Source organism: Anomaloglossus baeobatrachus, chromosome 6 (assembly GCF_048569485.1).
Source record: "Anomaloglossus baeobatrachus isolate aAnoBae1 chromosome 6, aAnoBae1.hap1, whole genome shotgun sequence".
Classification (NCBI taxonomy): Eukaryota; Metazoa; Chordata; class Amphibia; order Anura; family Aromobatidae; genus Anomaloglossus; species Anomaloglossus baeobatrachus.
In genome coordinates this window covers 121003639-121029192 of record NC_134358.1, presented here as the reverse complement: position 1 = coordinate 121029192, position 25554 = coordinate 121003639, and the positions used below count along the sequence as shown (strand labels likewise).

At 42.4% G+C, this 25554-nt stretch overlaps 1 protein-coding gene across 1 annotated transcript in view; it reads left to right on the top strand.

Moving 5' to 3' along the window:
- Positions 1-4465: 4465 nt before the first annotated feature.
- Positions 4466-25554, top strand: part of VXN (vexin) — a 28061-nt gene continuing 6972 nt past the window's right edge. The window contains exons 1-4 of the mRNA XM_075316030.1: positions 4466-4532; positions 10222-10277; positions 11805-11937; positions 16081-16145. Of these exons, the coding sequence (XP_075172145.1) occupies positions 4466-4532; positions 10222-10277; positions 11805-11937; positions 16081-16145 (321 nt within the window). The remainder of the gene's footprint in view (positions 4533-10221; positions 10278-11804; positions 11938-16080; positions 16146-25554) is intronic.

Genomic DNA, 25554 nt, shown 5'->3' with positions numbered 1-25554 from the left:
TTAAAAAAAACAGTGCTGGGTCCCCTGTATTTTTTTTAACCAGTGCAGGCAAAGCAGATAGCTGGGGACTGGTATTATCAGGCTGGGAAGGCCCATGGTTATTTGACCCTTTCCAGCTTAAAAATAGCAGCCTACAGCTGCCCTAGCAGTAGTGCATCCATTAAATGTGCCAATTCTAGTGCTTTGCCTGTCTCTTCCCGATTGTCCTGGTGTGGTGGCAATCAAGGTAATACTTTTGATGTTGATGTCCGCTGTGAATTAACAATTGGTATCAAGCCCAAGGGATAGTAATGGATGGGCATCTATCAGACACCCCCATTACTAGCTCGGTAATTATAAAAGTTAAAAACATACACAGGAAAAACATAGTTTATTCAAGTAAAGACTCCCCACACTCCCTTGTGCACCAATTTATTAATTAAAAATAAATCCTCAAAGTTCCAAGGTAATTCATTGGTGTATAGTCCCACGACGCCCACTGCATCATATTGAGCCTTGTTCTGGGAGCGAGGCTCCATATGTCACTCTCGGTCAGAGGCAGGCACAGGATGTCTCACGCTCGTGCTGTGCTGCAGCCTTTCAACAAACTTTACTCAGCATCCGAACAGCACTCAAACTCTGAACTTGGACACGGATGCCCGTGAAAAGTCAATATTCAAGTTTGAGCCACAGACACTAGGTGTCCAGTACAAACCCAGAACTTTACATTTTGGGTTCACTCATTCTGATTTGCAAGCAGAAAAGTAGATGTACTTTATTTTTTCCGGGCAGTGGAAATTGACTTGTAGTGTTAATTTGTATGTATTTTTTACACTTTGGAAAATAGAGCGTTAAATCTTTAGTAGAAATTTGCCACCAGGTTTTTGCTACCTAATCTGAGAGGATAAAGATGCAGGGGCAGAGACCCTGATTCCAGCGGTGTGTCACTTTCTAGGCTGCTTAATATACTTTCTCATTAGAAGATTATAACTAGATGACTACTTGACCTGTAGCCCCACCCCCACTACTGATTGGCCGCTTTCTGCTTATGCACAGTGTAAACAGAAAGCTGCCAATCAATGGTGTCAGTGGGGATATACAGAGCTCAGCTTTGAGAAAACTGGCCAATCTGCAGCAGATAAAAGCGCTTTTAGTCAAATCTTCAGAAATCAGTAAAGTAACTAATACGTCACTGGAATTTGGACATCTATAGCAAAAACTTGGTGACAAATTCCCATAAAAAATCAAAATGTAAGAGCACAAATTGTGTGTGTGAATGAGCCGCTGCGGATGGAAATTCTTCATTCCACGTCCCCTTAGTGCCCGCGCAGTTTGTATTTATGGCATTTTGATGAGATTCGGTAAAATCTTACTACAATTCCGATACTATAATAAACTGCTAGATTCGCACCCTTCTGAATCAGAAGTCCCCAACATATCCGCTATGTCTGAACATACCCTAATGTTGGCTTTTTACCAAGGTGCTGACTACATGACATAAATACCTTTATTTTGAGTGGATTTCGGTGACGGCGCGTATTATGCTTATGACTATTAAAGCATTAAATCCCTGCTGTACTACACAAGTCCCATTCACTCCCGCATGGATGGACCACTGATCCTTCTATGCGTGGGTAATGGATTTGTTGTGATCACTTGAGTGAGCATCAATGGGAGGATAAACAATTCCTTTCTGGAACATGCAATTCCCCATCTGCTGAGTGTTTAGTGCCGGGGAGAGTCGGCCTGAAGCAGATGAGCACGCCAGCCAATCTCATGCTAATGACATGCAATGCAAAGAGCTGGACGCGTGGCTCAATAAATCACACTGTAATTGAGTCTTTGGGTCACGTTTCACAACCCCCTGTCAGTTGTGTGATTTCACATGTAACAAAAGCCGTGGATTTCAGAGCTGCGCACTTCATACATTATTCACTTCTTGGCACATATAGAATTCTGTTCAACACATATTTTTTAATAATGATTTTCATGTATTTATTGAATTTGCTACAATCTGATCCCAATACTTATAATAATGGATCCACAATTAATTTGTATTTATGTGAAGACTTTTTCTTGGCATTTTTTCAATTTATTTCTTTTACTTTTTGTTTACACTTTTTGTTAAATTCCACTAAACTTACAAGACTCGAGGTATGAGAGACGCGATCCTACAGCCAATCTGTTCTCTCGCCCTAGGGGTAAATCCTGTGTCTGCAGGTTATGACTCTGTGCTTGCTTGTCATAAGGCTACGTTCCTATGATCAGTATCCATTTAATTTTTTATTTATATCGTTTAAAGCGTTTATATCGCTTTTTTGACTCTGCATTGTTTTTTTGGTTGGTGCGTCATCCTTCTTGAAACTTCTTGGCATTGACAATCTTAGGTGCGGGTTACATACATTTTTAATACGTTTACGCTGCGTAAATGCACCAAAAACTCGTACTTTTTTTACCTGCAAAATTCCAATATCTAATGCAACTCTATGGGGAAATTCAGCACAGGGAATACGCACAAGAAAAACTGACACACTGTGGATTGGAAAAAACGCACCTCAGATCAGTCTACGCAGCATAAAAATGAAGCGCAGTGGACACATGATTTCTATTAATCCCATCCGCTTTTCTCGTACTGTAAAAAACTGTATTTTGGATGCAGTGAAAATACGCAGCGTAAAAAAACGCAAGTAAAATTCATCGCGGACATGTAACCTAAGGCTTCAGATTTATTTTTTAATATTTGTCTTATATTCTATATCAGACCAGTAGACCAGACACCATTCAGACAAATGGTTAATGCTCTTCTTGATACTATTATGTAATACAGTATATACTGTATATTATAGCTGATTTCTAGAATTATTAGAAAAAAAAGAATTCATAAACATAAAAATTCAGAAACAATAAAACACACATTGAGAAAATATGACAGGCCAGGGTTCAGTCATCCAGATACTTAAGAAAATTATTCCAATATATTGAATTATACTATATATGGCATATCTGTAATATACTAAGCAATTTATATATTTGGTAAAACCAAATTCGACGAGATCCACGCGACCAATGACTGAGAAGCCGGTCATACAAGCGGGCTATTTAAGCGCGGTTGAGCTTATTACATACCACACCACGGCCCCCCGAAGAAGACAGCGAAACGTGCGCGTTGGGGCACGTTTTTCTCGGGTTCCACGCAACAACTAAGGGTGAGTGTAGGATGGGGTTTGTATAACAACATTATGACATTTCTTATCTACCTGTCCATGTCTACTTTGTTCCATGACCCATTTCTATGATGTAATTTGTCCTTCATACATAAGTGCAGCCCTGCACTTTAGGACATATGCCAACGTAATTATCATTGGATTTACTATGTTTTATGTGCTGCATTGTTGGGGCAATTTTTGATTATATTGGAAAAAAATTTCTTCAGGTCATGGCAATATTTATTCTGACATTACTCCCCATATGGGAGGTGTACCCATGTGTTTAACATCAGTGACACCCTTATGAGCCTGATCACTTTTCTATGTAACCCTTTTTGATACTGTATTTTATGTCATTTTTTTTGCTATTGATCTTTCTAATAAAATACCTGTACCTGGTATATTTTTGCAAAAAAAGCTGTGTTGATGCAACTCTTTATTTATTGGTCCTATTGTGACCATGACTACTATTCCCTTGGTTCTATACTATATACTAAGCAATTTATATATTTGGTAAAACCAAATTTGACGAGATTTAAAAAGGTATCAGAGCATCTATACACTTTAGAGAAAATTATTTTTATTCTTTTTTTTTACATAACATTAAGTCTATTATATGTCAGATAAGTGTTTACTAATTATATAGAGATTTGAAAAATCCTTATCCTAATTTATTAATATTGATCGTCTGATGATACATTAAGGGCGTTTTGAAAATACATTTTGAACTCCATTTTCCTTCCGTCAGGGTTTTCTAATGCTTTGTGGACCAGGTGATGAATTCTCCATCTTATTTTTTTTTTATAGTTAGAAATGTAACGTGAATATTGAAATAAACTTGCAGATATTTGTAAATAAAGCACATTCTATGGGAACCCTTGAAGCTTGTGCACCGCATTAGTCATATATAATCGTCTATAGATATGATACATCGGTGCACTACTGTCCGCTGACTCAAATCTGTGGCACACTCATCCTGTCAAGAGAAGTGTGCCAGAGTGATATACAAAGCCTTCAAGAGACAATGCAGGAAACTGCCCTGGGGTGTTTACTATTCACATTGGCAACAAACCTTTGTATGAATGAAATTCTTGGCAAGACAGATGGGAGTAAATAATGTTACAATGTGGAATAAGGAATGAGATGAGATCACAGCTCCAGCCCGGCCATCCTTTGTAAACCTGGACAATGATCAGGGGTGCAGAATTCTGCAACCTATTTAGGAGAGGCTCAGATTAGTTGTTTCACGCTGCCGGACACACCACTCTACCTCAGAGAAGATGAGCGCGATATGCAGCCGCAAGGACGACGCTCTACAGACCTTTAACACGTCTTTCTCAACCAAAGGTAAGGGACCACCATGGCCCAGAGACAAAGGGCACCGCTGAGCTGTCCGGACACACCAGTCTGAGGAAGACTATATACATATATAAGTATCCTAAATAACATGCGAAATGTCTCAATGTTTAATTAATTCCAAGTTTTGTACAGTATAAATAACATAGCTTAGTGTGATAGATACTGGGGACTTGTATTAACCTTTCATCTATTGATATCGTAAGTAAAGGCAAAGATCCCGTGGAATAAATGAGACGCTTATTACAGAATATGCAATGGTATAAAAGACTATAAATGTAACCACAGAGGTATGCAATGATATTACACAAATACTTCATAAGCCTGTATGCAGGATGCGTGTATTTATTCCACTATTGGCTAACAACAACATAAAGGTCTGTAAATCCACACCAGATACAAAAATGGAGCAGAGTGTGAGCTAGATAAAATTGTCACAATGTATAAGAGCTGACATGTATGAAGAAACCAGAACAGGAAGCTGCCAAAAAGGGAATGAATATATCACAATTGTGTGTAGTACAGAAAAGGCACCAGAATAGGGGATGGATCCAAAGAGTGAGGTACGCAAGAAGGGAAGGCTGGAATAGAAGGGACTGCTCAGCGTCTCACTGCTTTGTCAGGGAGACGTTACATTCATATATTATTTGTGTGTGCATATATACATACATGCGCACACACTCACAGTATATATAAACAGTTTATATATATGTATGTATGTGTATATATATATATATATATATATATATATATATAATTACACACTTTATATAAATATTAAAGACTGGTGTCCTGCAATAATTTTCTAGTTGAAAACGACTCTGAATAAGACCAATTTTCATTTTTATCATAAGCAAACCAACAATCCGTATAAAGTGAATGAGAAGATGATCACAGACCATACAATATTTTAACAAGATAGTTTTCTTTAAAGGAACCTAAAGGGAATCTGTCACCAGGTTTTTGCTCCCCCATCTGAGAGCAGCATAATGCAGGGGCAGAGATCCTGATTCCAGCTATGTGTCACTTACTGAGCTGCTTGATGTAAATTTATAAAATCACAGTTTAATCAGCAGTAGACGACTGGTCTACCTGCTGCCATGTCGTCCTCCATAATTATGAGATCTGTGTAATCCCGCCCCTATCACTTATTGGCTGCTCTCTCTCTGGCAGCTTTCTGTCTATGCACAGTGTACAATCAGTGCATAATCTGTAGCAGAAAATAACCGATTTTATCACTAAATTATTTTGCTCTTGGGGGAGTCAACAAAACCTGGTGACAAATTTCCTAAAGGAATCTAACCAATATATACCATATATCAAAAGTGTCTGACTTTTGTTGCTTCTGCATCCCTCATCCCCCTTCCCGATCGCCTGTAGATAAGGCTACAATACTGTCCACACTCATATCACATCAGGGGACCATGTACAATAATCAGGAGAGCACACAGATCAGTAACGCTTACACTTTACACATTAAACCTAACCTGAGAAATAAAGTTGCTCGTATTTTAGTTTTTAAAGGGAATCTGTCAGCAGGTTTTTGCTAGGTAATCTGAGAGCAGCATAATTTCAGGGCTGAGACCCTGATTCCAGCAATTTTACATTCAGAAACATTAATGCAATTTCTCAAACTTTTTTCCAAAGCATATATCTAGCATCTTTGTATTATTGGGACTTGAAAGTACTTCAGGTAAATGCTCACCCACCCTAAGGGCTCATGTGCACGTTGCATACTTACATACATTTACGCTGCGTATTGCACTGCAGCGTAAATGCATGCGTCCTGCATCCCCTGCACAATCTATGAAGATTGTGCATGACACGTGCGCACGTTGCTTTTTTGAACGCAGCGATTTGGGTGCTAAAATTTTGAACCAAATCCGTGCGTTCATTAAAGCAGCATGTCAATTATTCCGTGTGCTATGGATGCAGCTCCCACTCGGTCTATGGTGGAGGCAGCATCCAGAGCGCATGAAATCGGCTTTTTTTCTACAAAAAAAACTGCATCCATTATGCAGTGTTTCTGCAGCGATTTGAAGCGCACATGGACTGTCAAATCGCTGCAGAATATTCAGCAGTTACGTGCACATGAGCCCTAACTCCAATTCCCATGACTCCATCACTATAGGGAACTTCAACACTCACATTTCTGCCATGTTCTCCCCAGGAGATGCGGATTACATAACTTGACATGGTGCTGCATTCATCTGAATGATTGATCGTGTTGTTAGATCCTTTGTGATGAAAACAATCCTATTGCAGATGTGAAGCAGCTCCCTGCGGTGACTCTTAGCAGATGTTTAAAGGGAATGTGTCATCAGAAGATGATCTATTATTTAAAAAAATTTTTTTGTTAAAACTTTTTTTTATATTGGAAATGTTTTTTCCTGTCATCACAATCTTTATTAAAAGTAAAGATTATATTTTGACACTGGGGCTATTCTAGTATCCCCGTGTTTTAGGAAATCCACGGATACATTAGCATCGATAGACGGACTATGATTTTTGTATTGAAGCATCCTGCCGAAAACTCATCCGAAAAGGACAGGAAGTACGAGTCAAAAATAGCCCCAGTGGCCAATGTGAAAATTGCAGGATGATTAATTATTTTAATTTCCTTACTTTCTTTATATATATATATATATATATATATATAATATAATTTATAAAATTTATGAAATTTATGTTATTAAGACAACATGTAACACAAGATGTAATTTAAGCAATAGTTTTTTTCTCATGCAGATACTTTTTGTATTTGTAATAAAATCATATATTCATACTTTGCATCCTTTTTATCAAGTGTTCCAAAATGTACTCGGAGTTTACCCTGTTGTATCATTAAACCCAACCCTGAAAGGGAGCACAAAGCGTCATAAGCTTTAGTTCACAATTTAGGTCCAGTTAGATGGGCAGATGCCTATAACAAGTACTGACTGATGATATAGGGGTATGGGGGTTTGGTAAATCTCCATTTTTATATGGTAATTATCTATATATGTAAACTGTATGCAGACAAGCAATTCTTCAATCCTGCAATTATTCACCCTTAGAGTTTCCATACTTTCAGCAGCACATTCTCTGTTCCTACAGGGCGATGGTGCTGTCAATGAACTATGATGTTTAGGCTCGTGATCAGCTGACTGGTCAGAAACCAATGGACCAGTCATATGCCCATTTATAAAATCATTTAGACCTGTTGTTTTAAAGAGTGTCTAGGTCCCTCTAATTTACCACCCAAAAAGCAGAACTTTGTTTCAGGCAGCATTTAGCTTGGACTCGTTCTATATGTACGTACAAAATTAGAAAAATATATATATTTAAAGAATAATTCTTTCCTGCATAAATGTCTAATAGCTGTGGGTATCATGCCTGGCACTCTTAAGGACATGTCACACACAACAACAGCGACCACGACGTCGCTGCTAAGTCACCATTTTCTGTGACGTAGCAGCGACCATCGCTGTGTGTGACATCCAGCAACGACCTGGCCCCTGCTGTGAGGTTGCCGCTCGTTGCTGAATGTCCTGGTTCATTTTTTGCTCGTTGCTCTCCCGCTGTGACAGCGAGAGAGCGACGAACTGAAGCGAGCAGGGAGCCGGCGTCTGGCAGCCTGCGGTAAGCTGTAACCAAGGTAAATATCGGGTAACCAAGGGAAGCCCTTTCCTTGGTTACCCGATATTTACCTTGGTTACTAGCGTCCGCTGCTTTCACGCTGTCAGTGCCGGCTCATTGCTCCCTGCACACGTAGCCGGAGTAAACATCGGGTAAATAAGCAAAGCGGTGTGCTTATTAACCCGATGTGTACTCTGGCTACGAGTGCAGGAAGCCAGCACTAAGCGGTGTGCACTGGTAACCAAGGTAAATATCGGGTAACCAAGAGAAGTGCTTTCCTTGGTTACCCGATATTTACCTTAGTTACCAAGCGCAGCATCGCTTCAATGCGTCGCTGCTGGCTGGGGGCTGGTCACTGGTCGCTGGTGAGATCTGCCTGTTTGACAGCTCACCAGCGACCATGTAACGACGCAGCAGCGATCCTGATAAGTCAGATCGTCGTCGTAATCGCTGCTGCGTCGCTACGTGTGACCCTAGCTTTAGGCTGTGTGCCCACTGCATTTTCTTTTGTGTTTTTTCTTGCAGATTTTAATCAATACTGCAAGGAAAAGCACATCTCAGCAAAGTCTATGAGAATCATGACTCGCTGTGCACACATAGTTTCTTTTTTTCTTGCAAATTTTGTCGCAGAAAAAAGAAACAGCATGTCAATTGTTTCTGCTTTTTTTCTACATTTTTATAATCCACTGCAATTCCCGAACTCGATAACTTCAGTGGATTATATCTGTCAGCGCTGCACTCGCAGCACCGATGCTTTGCCTCACACACCATACATTCGACATGGTGTGTGAGTCTCTTCGTAGTTCAGTAACCCGGGGACGTCATGGCAGCAATCGGGTCCCTGTGATCGCAATACAGGGACCCGATTACCAGGGAGAGGTAAGTGATCCCTCTCCCTGCCTCCTGAATGTTGTGATTGCATTGATCACAGCATTTAGGGGGTCAAACTAACGGAAGCGCAGCCGGCACAGCTCCAGGCAGTAAGAGCAGCCGGAGACCTGGCGGCGATCACAGGGGTACAGCACAGGAACCCTCATGATGGCCATTACCTAAAAACTTAGGGAAAAAACACATAAAAAGTGTTTTTCTTCTACTGCATTTTCCTGCCAAAATATGCAGTATTGCCTGCAGGAAATCTGCTACTGTGGCACATACCCTTACTTTTATTATTATTATTATTATTATTATTATTTATTATTATAGCGCCATTTATTCCATGGCGCTTTACAAGTGAAAGGGTATACGTACAACAATCATTAACAGTACATAACAGACTGGTACAGGAGGAGAGAGGACCCTGCCCGCGAGGGCTCACAGTCTACAGGGAATGGGTGATGGTACGATAGGTGAGGACAGAGCTGGTTGCGCAGTGGTCTAATGGACTGAGGGCTATTGTAGGTTGTAGGCTTGTTGGAAGAGGTGGGTTTTGAGGTTCCTCTTGAAGCTTTCCACGGTAGGGGAGAGTCTGATATGCTGAGGTAGAGCGTTCCAGAGTATGGGGGATGCACGGGAGAAGTCTTGTACGCGATTGTGGGAAGAGGAGATAAGGGAGGAGCAGAGAAGGAGATCTTGTGAGGATCTGAGGTTGCGTGCAGGTAGGTACCGGGAGACTAGGTCACAGATATAGGGAGGAGACAGGTTGTGCATGGCTTTGCATGTCATGGTTAATGTTTTGAACTGGAGTCGTTGGGCAATGGGAAGCCAGTGAAGGGATTGGCAGAGTGGCGAGGCTGGGGAATAGCGAGGGGAGAGGTGGATTAAGCGGGTCGCAGAGTTTAGGCAAGATTGGAGGGGTGCAAGAGTGTTGGAAAGGAGGCCAGAGAGCAGGAGGTTGCAGTAGTCGAGGCGGGAGATGATGAGGGCATGCAATTACTTGGCAATGTTCAGATTTCCCAAAGAATTGATTGCAGAGAGTCGCACATACACGACCATATTCTAGAAATAGATGGAGGATTAACACCAATCTGTAGGGGTGTTCTTAAATATTAATTGTTTTGTATATACAGAAATGGCCATGGAACATTATTCATTTTATCATTTTTATTCATTTAATATTTTTCAGCACACAGCACATCTAGAAGAAGATTGTCAAGTAACCAGAGGATACCATCAAATAATGTAAGATAAAAATAACATCTACGTTATACACTTATGTGATGCCCTGGACTAGCCAGGTAGTCACAGACATAACACCACACACACCCCCTCCCCTGGATAGTTCACACCAGTCAAAGAAAAACCCTTGTTGCCTCCCTCCAGGGTCTGATGTCCACACCAGGTGGGGCGGAGCCAGGCGGTTGGCCCCACCCACCGAGGAGTTCACAGGCCTGGAGGCGGGAAAAGTGACAGATTGAGTTTGGAGGTGAAAGTGAGAGGACAGAACCTGTTAGTGTCTAGGTAGGAGCCCAGGCACTGTCAGCAAGGTTGGCAGACGGTGGTGGCCGTCTGCAGGAGTTATTGGATCTCTGCGGAACCGTAGGACCGGGTTCGGGCGGTGGCCCGCCGGTACCGAACCGGGGAGTGGAGTGAGGCTAAGCACAAAGGCAGGGTCATCGGACCCCGACTAGGCTTGGAGCCGCCGACAACGGTCAAATCCAAAAGTGACCGAAACCCCAGGGGTTTCCTAACAACCAAGACCCGACAGAAGGCAACAGTCCACACCGTGAGGATACACAGCCACCGCCATAGGCTAGAGATCCAAGGGCCAGCGCCTGCGGGCAAAACGTGCTCCTTCGGTACCTATATGTCGGGGAGCGGACTACCGGTGGGCAACCACAGGAGTCAGAACATTCTAACAAGGAGCAGGGAAAGACAGCCACCATCACCCTGTCCGGTGAGAGCACAAACACTGCAGCCGGCTGCGGGACCCGTCCATCCAGCCGTTTGGTTTACCAGAGACTATGTGCATCTGTGTCTGAGTGAGTACAACAGTGCCATCCGGCACCGTGCCGCGCTGCCCCTGCAACCCTGCACCCCAGCCATCCAGCCTCCCCGTTTCACCACCGGGCCCCGGGATCACCAACCCCTACCCACGGAGGGGACAACATCCTAGCTGCTCCCTGCCATCGCTCCCGGGATCCCCGTCATCAGCAGCGGTGGTGCCCATTATCACCACAAACCGTGGGTGGCGTCACGAACTATCTCCCAAAACAAACCACCCACTTTTCACTCGTGGGCGAGGAGCGCTGCTCGAGTCCCCGGGTCCGGCCCACCGCTCGAGCCACCGAGCAGCAGCAGCAGCAGCGGACCCGAGCGTAGCAAGCGCGGCCCCTCCGCCCGCAACACTTACAATGGCCAATATGATAATACGCAGGATCCCAACTATCACTTGTTCATTAGAGGACCGGCCATTAATCTCTCAGACACAACCTGATTGCAATTGCATCACTTCTTATGTCAGCAATGGAGGGAGTTTCTATATGAGCATAAGACAAAAATTGCTAAGGATTTTTGATTGCCCAATCCACATGTATAATATAATCGCATCAATCAGTCAGCTACACATGCTATCAATACTATATCGATAGTGGCGGCTTTTACAACTTATAAAAAAAAAAGTACAATACCTTAAAATACCCAATTATTAAAGCAGATCTTATATACATTTCAAGCAATGACCTAAACTTTAGTTTTCCCCTTCTGTAGGTAATTGATCCTCACTGGACAAAGAAGTATTTGCCCCAGCAAGCCGATCTTCTACATGTTTTATGCAAAAGTGAAGAAACTTGGAGACTTCCTCCACCAGAACCATTTAGGCGACGGCGTTCTACAAAACACGGTAAGTAGAACGCAAATGTCTATGTAGTCCAAATTCACATAATACATTTTGAATAGGGATGATCAGATCCATGTATGTTCAGGTTCGCCAGGTTCAGAGAGAATTTAGTTTTTTGTTCGGTTCTCGAACTTGACCGTGAACACCATAGAAGTCAATGGGGACCTGAAGTTCTGCGCTGTAAAATGGTCGTAGTAAGGGTTAGGGAGCTAAAAAATGAAGCAAAATGGGGGGTAAGAGCAGGACAATTTCCTGCAAACAAATGTGGATAGGTAAATGACCTAAAGGCGTTCTATCACCATAAAAATCAAGGTTAAATAGGATGTAAATGAATAAAATAAAAAATGTAAGCCCGCCCCCACAAAGACTGATTTCAAACTTCCCCCACAGATCAACTATTTTAAAAGTGCCCCCACAGGGCCAAAATGTTAGCTCCATTAGCGCACATTACAGCAGTTGCAGTTAAAAAGTTCATAGTTGGATTTGGGATTGAGGTGGTGGTCCGCCACAAGGCGTGCTAACACCAGTCTTAGCCCCTACAGATTGACCACATCTTCTCCCTGCAGCAGCTATTCCACCAGCAGCAGCAGCAGCACCAGCACCATGGCCACATCTCATATTTCATGCTCTCCCAATTCTTTGCACGCCAAATAGTGCAGAGTATTACACGGCCTGTATACAGGGAATGAGTGCCCAGCAGATTATTATACCGCCTGGTTTTACAGGTCCCCCCACAGAACCAAAATTTCAGCTCCAGTGTTGTACACTATAGCTGCTGCAGTTAAAAAGATAGTAGTTGAATTTGGGATTGAGCTAGCAGACCGCCGCAAGGCTTGCTACCGCCAGTTTCATCCCATTTTCTTGGAGCTCCTCCATGATGTTGTTGACTGAGCGTCCAAGGGGCCCTAAGCGTTTCCTTCAAAAATATTTTTATTCAAAGCAGGCAACAAGTCCTGAATACTCCAGCTAGGAATAATGGAATAGGAATCCAGTTGTATTTTGTTGTTTGCTGGCTTCGGTGTGCTCAGCTCATTGGTGCAGTGGGCAGTAGCTAGGGGCCGGCCACTGTACATTTGCACCCTGCTCCCTCTTTTGCTGTGCAGCTGGAGTAGCGTGACCAACTCATCTTCCTCTGAACTGTTCACGTCACTTAGATGGCCTTGACTCCATGTGGGGTTTAGTACCCCATCATTCCCCCCCCATCATGTTCCACTCACGCATCACCCCTGCCCTTCTTGCCAGTCTGCATACTGCAGAAAGCTGCAGCAGTTTGCACCTGTGTTTTGTCATCATCCGAGATGTGCTGCGGGGGTATTCTGACTGTGCGCACTAGCCCTCCCACGTACTCATCCTCAAATGAAACAAGTGGTTGGCTGTCAGCGCACTCAATCTCTTCCACTTCTGGGGTAAGGCCAGGTGGATGGCCAAGGGACCCCAACCAACAGAGTTATCAAAAAGCTGAAGTGACTGCTGCATGACTTGGAGCTCAGACTGCTTGGCTGATTTGCAAGGGGGTAAAATGGAAGACAGATGCCCATGGGCCACAAATGCAAATTCTTCCCTATCAACAAGGGCCTTGAGGGAAGACAATGTGAAGGAACTGGAGCCACACTCAAGTGTCCAATCTAAATTCGCCTCTACTTGCTCTTGCCTAACCATTTGTGCAGCGGTACTCAGGTCTATGAAATTACTTGGAATGTCCTGTCACATGCGTGCACCAGAGAAAGGTGTTTCATTGACACGCGTAGCAGGCATACTTCAACCACATCCTCTTTCTGCAGCAGCTACAGCACCACCGACATGTCCATGTCCCCTTTTTGATGCTCTCCTCATTTTTGCACCCCAAAAAGTGCACAGTAGAGAAAAGATAGATAGTGCCTAGCAGATTCTTGCACTATTCAGGCACTTAGGGTACTGTGCACCAGGCTCTGTTAGAGCACTTTGTGCCATACTATTTTAGGGTGCTGTGTACCAGCCTCAAATAGTGTACTGTGCACCAGACTCAATTGGTGTACTGTGTACTAGGCTCTATTAGGGCGTTGTGCACCAGGCTCTATTAGGGTACTGTACACCAGGCTCTGTTAGGGCACCTTGCACCAGGTTCTGTTAGGGCACTCGGCACCATGCTGTATTAGGCTACTGTGCATCAGGCTCTATTAGTGCACTCTGCACCAGGCTCTGTTACGGTACTGTGCACGAGGCTTTATTGGGATACTGTGCACCAGGCTCTATTAGGGTACTGTGGACTATACTTTGTTAGGGCACCCTGCACCAAGCTCTTTTAGGATACTCTGCACCAGGCTTTGTTAGGGCGCTGTGCACCCGGCTCTGTTAGGGCACTGTGCACCTGCCACATTTAGGGTACTGTGTACCAGGTTCTGTTAGGTTACTCTGCACCAGGCTCAGAATAGAATGGATACAGGCTGGGTCACATGATGCACTGGCCAATCACAGCCGTGCCAAGCTGAAAAGCTTGTTGATTGGCTGCACTGCAGCTTTTCAACAAACTTTATTCAGCATCCGAACTTTGAACTCGGACATGAACTTCCATGAAAAATCCATGATCCGAATTCAAGCACTGAACACTAGGTGTCTGGTACAAACCCCGAACTTTACAGGTTCGCTCATCACTAATTTTAAGTGTTGCTTTAGTAAGCCAATGTGGCCATATCTGTGCATGTTGAATTTTGCAACATCTACATCTTAGGCGGGCTTTGCACGTTGCGACATCGCAAGCCGATGCTGCGATGTCGCACACGATAGTCCCGGCCCCCGTCGCAGGTACGATATCGTGTGATAGCTGGCGTAGCGAAAATTATCGCTACGCCAGCTTCACATGCACTCACCTGCCCTGCGACCGTCGCTCTGGCCGGCGACCTGCCTCCTTCCTAAGGGGGCGGGTCGTGCGGTGTCATAGCGACGTCACAAGGCAGGCGGCCAATAGCGGCGGAGGGGCAGAGATGAGCAGGATGTAAACATCTCGCCCACCTCCTTCCTTCCGTAGAGCCGGCGGCGGCAGGTAAGGGGAAGTTCCTCGCTCCTGTGGCGTAACACACAGCGATGTTTGCTGCCGCAGGAACGAGGAACAGCATCGTACCATCGCTGCAGCAAAATTATGGAAAAGTCGGAGCTTGCAACGATGATACGATAACGACGCTTTTGCGCTCGTTTATCGTATCATCTAGGATTTACACACTACGACATCGCAAGTGACGCTTGATGTGTGTCACTTTCGATTTGACCCCACCGACATCGCACCTGCGATGTCGTAGTGTGCAAAGCCGCCCTTAGTTGAAATTAACATTCAAGAGATATATAGAAGGGGTTAAAGCCGCGCATCAGCCAATAATGAAGCTGTAGAAGCATTGATGAAGTATAATATTCTTTTTATTCCATCGGTCTACGCGTTTCAAGGTCCAATGACCTCTTCCTCAGGACCAGTACATCAACAATAGGCCTTTTGTTGATGTACTGGTCCTGAGGAAGAGGTCATTGGACCTTGAAACGCGTAGACCGATGGAATAAAAAGAATATTATACTTCATCAACGCTTCTACAGCTTCATTATTGGCTGATGCACGGCTTTAACCCCTTCTATATATCTCTTGAATGTTCATCCACGTGGGGCTGCAGCAGACGCCAGGATCTCATGCGTAATAGTAGTTGTGACTTTCATAACTATACTAGGTGAGTGTATATTCTCTGTATATACTCGACTGTCCTTTTGGTGTTACACTATCAGCGCTTCTTTTTTTAGATATATACTTGAAATTAAGCAGTACATTTTAATCAATAGAATACCTATGTATTGTATGGACATGTCAAGTCTTCTAGGGCACAAAAGTTTTTTTAGCTGCTTTACAATATGGTTAATAGTTGGAAGCTCTGAATACGGAACCTACCAAATACACACGCACACACACCATACACACGCACACACACACAGCAGACACACATACCCTTTTTCCCCAGCTATGCACTTTTACATTTTTGTGCTACAATATTTAACTGAAGAACTAGTAGACTAGACATGTCAGGGATATTTTTTAATGAAATAATAATGCCATGGTAAGCTGTGGTTGTATGTTGATTCTATCATTGAAAAATAATATTCAAATTGTTAAAACAAGCAATTTCCATTTTGCAGGTGTATGTATGGAAATCAAGACACCAAAATTTACCAAGACAAAGCAGAATGTGACCCTCCAAAATGTAAGACTAAATTGAATTTCTATGTAGTAGTAGAGTGTAAATTATTGCTTTCCTTGTATAAAATGCAAAGCTGTCAAGTAAAGTGAAGAATAGATATCTATACTTAAGGCTGCTTTACACGCAATGAAAGCACCCGCCTCGGTCGGTTGTGCATCACGGGCAAATCGCTGACCGTGGCGCACAACATCGCTAGGACCCATCACACGTACTTACCTGCCTAGCAACGTCGCTGTGGCCGGCGAACCGCCTCCTTTTTAAGGGGGCGGTTTGTGCAGCGTCACAGCGACGTCACACGCCAGCCGTCCAATAGAAGCGGAGGGGCGGAGAGCAGCCGAAAGAAAGTGACTCCCACCTCGTTGCCGGAGGACGCAGGTACGATGTTGTTCATCGTTCCTGGGGTGTCACACGTAGTGATGTGTGCTGCCTCAGGAACGACGAACAACCTGCGTCCTGCAACAGCAACGATATTTGAGATTAGAACGACGTGTCAACGATCAACGATTAGGTGAGTAATTTTGATCGTTAGTCGTTCGTACGTTTCACACGCAACAACGTCGCTAACGAGGCCGGATGTGCTTCACGAATTCCGTGACCCCAACGACATCTCGTTAGCGATGTCGTTGCGTGTAAAGCCCCCTTTAGACAGTCTACTGTGCAGGGTTAATGAGAATGTTGGATTTTTCTTGCGATATCATTAATAGTAGCAGCATTTACTATACATTTCTGAAATATTGTGCTCTGTTTTATCCACAGCTTGCTAGACATTACTTGCGTAATAGAAAGATAATGCAATGCGGGTAACTTAGGACTTAGCTGATCTTCACAGTCCTCTATTTCTGATTAGATGGACTCGTATGATCTCAATCACACCTTCACTCAAGGGCAAGTACAAAATTGGTGTCCCTTTCTCTAATAATTTGCACGGCATCCACCATCCAGTTTCTGGTGCTTGTCGTCTCACCTTTTGCAAAATCTGATAGAAGGGCGGACATGTCCTCCCAATAGTTATACACTGTAATTTGCAGAGCAAAAAAAGCTTTTGTTATAGACTGTAAACTTGTTACAATGAGCATAGAAACTCTATTGTAATTTTAAAAGTCAATGTCGATCTTCTAAAGTGCCTTGCCATATGACTTACAGTAAGGGGCACTTTGCACACTACGACATCGCAAGCCGATGCTTGCGATGCCGAGTGCGATAGTACCCGCCCCCGTCGCAGCAGTGATATCTTGTGATTGCTGCCGTAGCAAACATTATCGCTACGGCAGCTTCACATGCACTCACCTGCCCTGTGACGTCGCTCTGGCCGGCGAACTGCCTCCTTCCTAAGGGGGTGGGTCGTGCGCCGTCACAGCGACGTCACACGGCAGGCGGCCAATAGGAGCGGAGGGGCGGAGATGAGCGGGACGTAAACATCCCGCCCACCTCCTTCCTTCCGCATTGCAGCCGAGACGCAGGTAGGAGATGTTCCTCGCTCCTGCGGCTTCATACACAGTGATGTGTGCTGCCACAGGAACGAGGAACAACATCGTACCTGTCGCTGCTGCGAAATCCTGAAAATGTCAGACCCTACACCGATCATACGATAACGACACTTTTGCGCTCGTTAATCGTATGTAAAAGGATTTGCACACTACGATATCGACTGCGACGCCGGATGTGCGTCACTTTTGATTTGACCCCACTGACATCGCAGCTGCGATGTCGTAGTGTGCAAAGTACCCCTAAGAAACCAAAGCAGAATCTCTATTTGCAGACAAATGTTTCGGGTTGTTTGCCTCTCAGCAGTGCAAATCAAGAAAAGCAGCCAGTAGCGAATAAAACATATTGGTGCTGGACTCACCAGGTTTATTTTGTTGCTCCCATGCATTGCTAATATTAATAGGTGCTGCTTCTCTGCTGGCCCGCAGCGAACATCTGGCAAAAAGGAAAAACATAACGGCGTGTGTAAAATTAAAATTGAGTCCTCCATTAAAAAAGTTACTTGTGTTGCTTCCTCATGAATTACTCTTTATGAATGCGTAAAAAATAAATGCAATATGTCGGTTTTCTGATAAGGAAAAAGCTATCACTATATAAAAAAACAAAACGCAATATCAATTCATTTAGCAATTGTGACACCAATCATGTTATTTATTGTATAGCATGCAATAGCTGCAATTGATGCTGCAATGGGTTGTACAATAAGGAAATTTAAAAATTGAAACGCAGAACATCTTTATGATATAAATAAGGGCAATAATAGATATTCAGGATCAACAAAACATTTTGTAAATCTACAGAAAAATAATATTGAGAATTTAATTTGCTATAAAATTGAGAATGTGAGCTGCCCTGTGAGAGGAGAAACTGGAAACAAAACTTCTATTGAGAGAAATGTACTGGATCTTATTGAAAAATACGAAACAACCAAATGGAATGAATTTTAGTAACAATACTATGTATATATTAAATGTGCAATCCACATTTGTGTAACAATAGATATCTTTATAAATACAACTATTTTGATTATGCATATTTTTGTATTTTTTTAGATGTGATTGGTCCACAATGATTTTAAATAGTCATGGCCGAAAGTGTTGGTACTCATAAAATTGTTCCACAAAATTAAATATTTCTCCTAGAAAATTATTACAATTACACATGTTTTGTCATTCATATTTTTATTTTTCTCTGTGTACTGGAACAACACAGAAAAACTGGGGGAAAAAGTCAATTTGTGCATAATTTCGCACAGAACTTTAACAGTTGGCACATTTCCAAACATATGAGTAAACCATTTTATTTCAAGCATGTGATGCTTGTTGAAATTTGCCAGTGGAAACTAACAGGTGTGGGAAATAGGAAAATCACACCTGAAACAAGATAAAAATGGGAGAAGTCTCAATCTTTGCATTGTCTGTGGTGTGCCGAACAAGGCATAGACGAGAACTGTCTGGGGACTTGGGAACCAAAATTGTTTAAAAATATTAACAATCTCAAGGGTACAAGTCCATCTCCAGAGATCTTGATGTTCCTTTGTTTACCAAGCAATACATAATCAAGAAGTTTACAACCCATGGCACTGTAGCTAATTTTCCTGTACAAGGATGGCAGAGCAAAATGAATGAAAGGATAGTCTGAATGGTGGATAAGCAGCACCAATCAAATTCCAAAGAAATTCAACTTGTCCTGCAGGCTTAGGGTGCATCAGTGTCAGCGCGAACAATCCATCGACCTTTGAATGAAATGAAACGATATGGCAAGAGATGCAGGAGGACCCCACTGCTGACACAGAGACATAAAAAAGCCTGACTGCAGTTTGCCAAAATGTACGTAAGCCAAAATCCTTCTGGGAAAGCGTCTTCTGGAGAGATGAGGCCACGATAGAGCTTTTTGGTAAAGAACATAATGCTACTATTTGCTGAGAAACAGAATAAGGCCTAGAAAGAAAAGAACACAATACCTACAGTCAAATAAATCTAGTGGAGATTCAAACATGATTTGGGGTTGTCTTGCTGCCTCTGGCACTGGAGGCCTTGAATGTGTGCAAGGCATCAGGAAATCTGAAGATTACCAAAGAATTTTGGGATGCAATGTTGTGTCCAGTGTCAGAAAGCTGGGTTTACGTCCTAGGTCATGGATCTTCCAGCAGGACAATGACCCCAAGCATACCTCAAGAAGCCCCCAGAAATGGATGAAAACAAAGCACTGGAGAGTTCTACATGGCCAGCAATGAGTCCCGATCTAAATCACATTGAACACCTGTGTAGAGATCTTAAAATTGCTGTTAGGAGAAGGCGCCTTCAAATATAAGAGGCCTGGAACAGTTTTCAAAAGAAGAGCCAAAATGCCAGTTGAGGGGTAAGAAGCTTGTTAATGGTTATAAGAAGCGATTGATTGCAGTTATTTATTCCAAAGGGTGTGCAGCCAAATATTAATTTGAGAGTGCCAACAATTTTGTTTGATCCACTTTTGGAGTTTTGAGTGAAATTATGCTCAATTTGCCTTTCTTTTACTCTGTGTAAAATAAACATGTGTGTAACCAAATGTGTAATTCCAATAATTTTCTAGGAGAAATACTGTATTTTTCTGATTATAAGATGCACTTTTCCTCCCAAAATTTGGGAGGAAAGTGAGGGGTGCGTCTTATAATCTGAATGTAGCCTACCAGGATGGTGGAGAGGAGTCGCAAGAGGTCTGGGGAATGCTGTGACAGCTTTGCAGGGTCTGTGGTGGCTGATGCGTGGGTTCTCGGCGGCTGGTGCGGGGGCCTCCAGCGGCTGGTACGGCGGTCTCCGGCGGCTGTGCGGGTCCTCCAACGGCTGGTGCTAGGGTGGCTGTACGGAGTCTCTGGTGGCTGGACTGGCCCTGGGAGGCAGGCGGTGAAGACTTCAAATAATGCCGCCTGACATCAGCGTGTGCACAGATGGAGCTTTCGGCTCAAGCTCTCATCTGCGCACGCGTTGCCTCCGGGCTATTGGTCTCCCAGCAGCGAACTTCAGGAAAATGGCTCCCGGAGGTGGCATTTGCACAGATGAGATCTCGGCTTCCCATTGAGCCGAGAGCGCAATCTGTGCTGACTCTGGGTGCCATTTCTTTGAAGCCCTCACCGCCCGCAGCCGCTGCCGCAGCCTGAGCCCCAGTACAGCTGTCCCAGCACTAGCACGGCTGCTCCAGCCCGGCTGCCCGAAAACGCTTAGAGACACTCATGATTAAGCAACACAAGTATGGAGGAATCAATAACAAATAATTAATTTACTCCCAAATGTGCCAGCTTATTTTTTTCCTTTTGTCTCAAGAAACTCTATTCTATGTCCCCAATTTATCAAAGTGTTTCACAATTCTGGCATAAAATACTTTGAAAAGTAACAACATTTTGTGCATTGTTAAGTTACAAAAAAAAAAAAAGAGAAAAAAAAATTGCAACTTTTAGTGTTTTTACTTTTGAACAGCTCCACCAAAGTGAGAGGGGCTAGGGAAGAGCCTGGGTGGGATAGGGCATGACAATGGCACACCCATCAAATTCATCAAGAGTGTCGCCATACATTACGCCAGAATTGTTACTCCAGTTTTTAAGGCACATGGAGGCGCATGCCAGTGATAAGAAGCACCTAAGTCCTCAAGTGATGTGCGCCTCTCAATGAATTTGGTACATCTTTTCCCTGAATATCACTCATTAACACTTTCGTTCAAAATGCAAACCTTAATAAGATGCATATTTTTTAAATATTATGCACTGTTTCATTCACAACTTGCTAGACATAAGTAGCATGATAAATATATAGACTGTGCAACTGTACAAGTCCAAAATGTCCAGTGAATGGATAACCTTATTCATCTAATGCTTGAACCTGATGGGGTTTGTTCATCTTTAACCCAAGGTATGGCCACTGGCGTAACTAGAAAATGGGCCCCCATGCAAATTTTGGATGGGGTCCCTACCGGGAAATGTTGGTCAGATCTATCAGCCCCTGCAGTAATTGTCCTTATCCTGTCATCATATCTCCTATACTGGCCTCTTTAATAATATGCTCCATTCTGGTCCCTTCCTGTAGTAATGTCCCCCAACTTGGCCCAATCCTGTAATATTGTTCCCCATCCTTGGCCCTTCATGTAATAATATCCCCCATCCTGAGCCCCTTTCCTGTTATACAGTAATGTCCCCGATATTGGCCCAATTATTTAGTAATGTACCCGACTTGGCCCAATCTTTTTGTGATGCGACTCCCGTGACAGAATTCCGATATCAGCTGCCAGCCTCTGATATGCCAGCGGTCACTAATAGCTATTACAGAGCAGGAGGATGATGGCTGTCTGCTCTGCAGTACACGTCAGCTGAAAGTGCATCCTTGGAGACATAATTAATTGAAAATGGTGGTGTGGTTGGCGGGCTTCTTTACCACATGGACAGGATCGTAGTCTCTGAAACCGTGATCCTTATGCCTCTGGGTATGGCCATACTTAATAATGTGTTTTAAAACTTCATTGTGCAGTTTACTAATTGGGTGTTAATGTCACACATGAATTTCTAAGTAAACACCAGTTTTACCTGCAGAGACAGTGATCAGATGCTGTTTATCTGCAAAATTGTGCAGCCATTAACAATCAGTTTAAAGGGGTTGTCCACTACTAGGACAACCCCTTCTGCTTTCATGTTTCCCCAGGTAAAATAATAAAGCCTATACTCCTCTCCCATGCAGACACTGTTCCAGCAGTATCCAAGCTCGTGGTTGTGGGGCTCACGTTGAGCTGTGATGTCCCCTGAGCCCCGCGACCAATCAGCACTGACTTCTGTCTCCCCGTCTTCAGACCAAACGAGTTAATTAACAGGAAGTGAGCACACAGCGGCTGTTACTGATGATTGCACATTTAGTCCGAAGACGGGGAGACAGAAGCCAGCATTGATTGGGGTTGTGTTTCACCACAACCGCACGGGAGCCACGGTACCACGAGTCTGGACCCTGCTAGAAGGGCGCCTGTACAGGAGGTGAATATAGGTTTTATTATTTTACCTGTGGCTAAACATGTGAAATCAGAAGGGGTTGTCTTAGCAGAGGACAACCCCTTTAAAAATCACACTGAGCTGTGATTAAACCGTAGGTTGGCACAGCTTTCCACTCACTAGCTGTGCCCGTACACTCAGCACAATTGAAAAATTAAACATGCTCATCAACAATAAACTTTTCTATGTAATTTTATCAAGTCATGCCATGCGAAATGAGCACCCCACCTGCCCCTAATGATGCAGCAAGCCAATAAATTAGAACTCATAATTAGGTCCCAGCTGCATGCCACGGATTGGCATGCCATAAATTCAAACCACGTGTAACTCATAATACCAGTTATTGTCTGTCGTGAGAAATTGGAAGAGAAAAGGCTAAATAGAAAAAATACATGTTCTGATATTTCTTGTGTCATTTGTATTGATACTTTTTGTAAGGTTATTTCTACACAGATTCTAATAGAGATTCATATAAATATATTAATCAGCATAAATAAATATATTTATGTAAATCTCTATAATCTGTGTAGAAATCACCTTACAAAAAGTATCAATACAATGCAAGTGACACAAGAAATATCAGTATATGTACCGTAATTTTTTTTTTACTCCGCTTTCTTTTTTCCAATTTCTCATGATAGACAATGACTGGTATTGTATATATATATATATATATATATATATATATATATATATATATATATATATATATTATGATATGTCTCATTATTAATCGGATGTCTGAAAACGTTTCCTTTTAACATAGAATTACAATTGACACATGAGAGACAACCCGTCCTCTTTATCCCTGTGACTGTTGTTTGAATTACTTTTTTCATGGGACCTATGTCGGCATTAACTAACATATTTTTAATACTTCTACTAAAGGTAAAAGCTAAAAGGTTTTGTTTTTGTATATGATGTGTTGAAACAAAAGTTATAGAAACTTATGTAATTTTGAGATTGTATATTTTCTGTAAATGCACATGTATATGATTTTTTGGAATAATTGCTCTAATGAGCTTTATAATTGGTAAGAGTATAAAAACCCTCTCTGAAGTGCATTTTGTTTTACTGCTTGACAAAAGTCACTTGTGACTGAAACGTTGCTGTATCCTATGGGCCAATTAAAGGCATTTTTTTTCATCTTATGCTGAGTGCTGCCTTCAATTACTTCTGTATATATATATATATATATATATATATATATATATATATATAAAAATATATATATAAATATATATATATATATATATATATATATATATATATATGTATATATATTAGTTTGGACACACCTTCTCATCTCTAGAATAACTATTAAGAGGAGACTTTGTGCAGCTGGCCTTCATGGTAAAATAGCTGCTAGGAAACCACTGCTAAGGACAGACAACAAGCAGAAGAGACTTGTTTGGGCTAAAGAACACAAGGAATGGACATTAGACCAGTGGAAATCTGTGCTTCGGTCTGATGAGTCCAAATTTGAGATCTTTGGATCCAACCACCATGTCTTTGTAGAAAAGGTGAATGGATGGACTCTACATGCCTGGTTCCCACCGTGAAGCATGGAGGAGGAGGTGTGATGGTGTCGGGGTGCTTTGCTGGTGACACTGTTGGGGATTCATTCAAAATTGAAGGCATATTAAACCAGCATGGCTACCACAGCATCTTGCAGCGGCGTGCTATTCCATCCAGTTTGCATTTAGTTGGACCATCATTTATTTTTCAACAGGACAATGACCCCAAACACACCTCCAGGCTGTGTAAGGGCTATTTGACTAAGAAGAAGAGTGATTGGGTGCTACGCCAGATGACCTGGCCTCCACAGTCACCAGACCTGAACCCAATCGAGATGGTTTGGGGTGAGCTGGACCACAGAGTGAAGGCAAAAGGGCAAACAAGTGCTAAGCATCTCTGGGAACTCCTTCAAGACTGTTGGAAGACCATTTCCGGTGACTACATCTTGAAGCTCATCAAGAGAATGCCAAGAGTGTGCAAAGCAGTAATGAAAGCAAAAGGTGGCTACTTTGAAGAACCTAGAATATAAGACATATTTTCAGTTGTTTCACACTTTTTTAAGTATTTCATTCCACATGTTTTCATTCATAGTTTTGATGCCTTCAATGTGAATTTACAATTTTTAGAGTCATGAAAATAAAGAAAACTCTTTGAATGAGAAGGTGTGTCCAAACTTTTGGTCTGTACTGTATATATTTATAACATGTAACCGTATATATATATATATATATATATATATATATATATATATATATATATATATATATACACAGTATATAAACATATACACAGTCGAACCTTGGATTACGAGCATAATTGGTTCCGGGAGTGTGCTCTTAAACCAAGTTACTCTTATATCAAAGCAAATTTTCCCATAGGAAATAATTGAAACACAGACAATTCGTTCCACAACCCAAAAATATTTACTGTATTTTTTTTACAAACTTGTTACAGTAATATAAAATAATGTACTGTATTCATATAAAATTATTACAGTACACTAATACAAAATACTGTACAGTAAAAAACATATAAAGCGAATTAAACTGCACTTTAGCTTACAATAAGATTGTTGGTGTACGAGAGATACAGTAAAAGCAATGGGCTGTACTGGTTAGCAGAAAAAAAATACAATACTGTATCCACAAATGCAAATTGATAGACATGCTGTATAGTATATACTGTACTGTACAATGGTATACTGTATACAGTACATTTGTACAGAAAGTTACCTCCAGAGCGGGTCAGAGCGCGGTGAAAGGATGGAACTGGAAGTGTGCATGGTGAGTATTTGCTCTTATTGCAAAGCATTGCTCTTAAACCAAGTTACAAATGTGTAAAAAGCTTTGCTTGTCTTGCAAAACGCTCTCAAACCAAGTTATTCTTAAACCAGGGTTCCACTGTGTG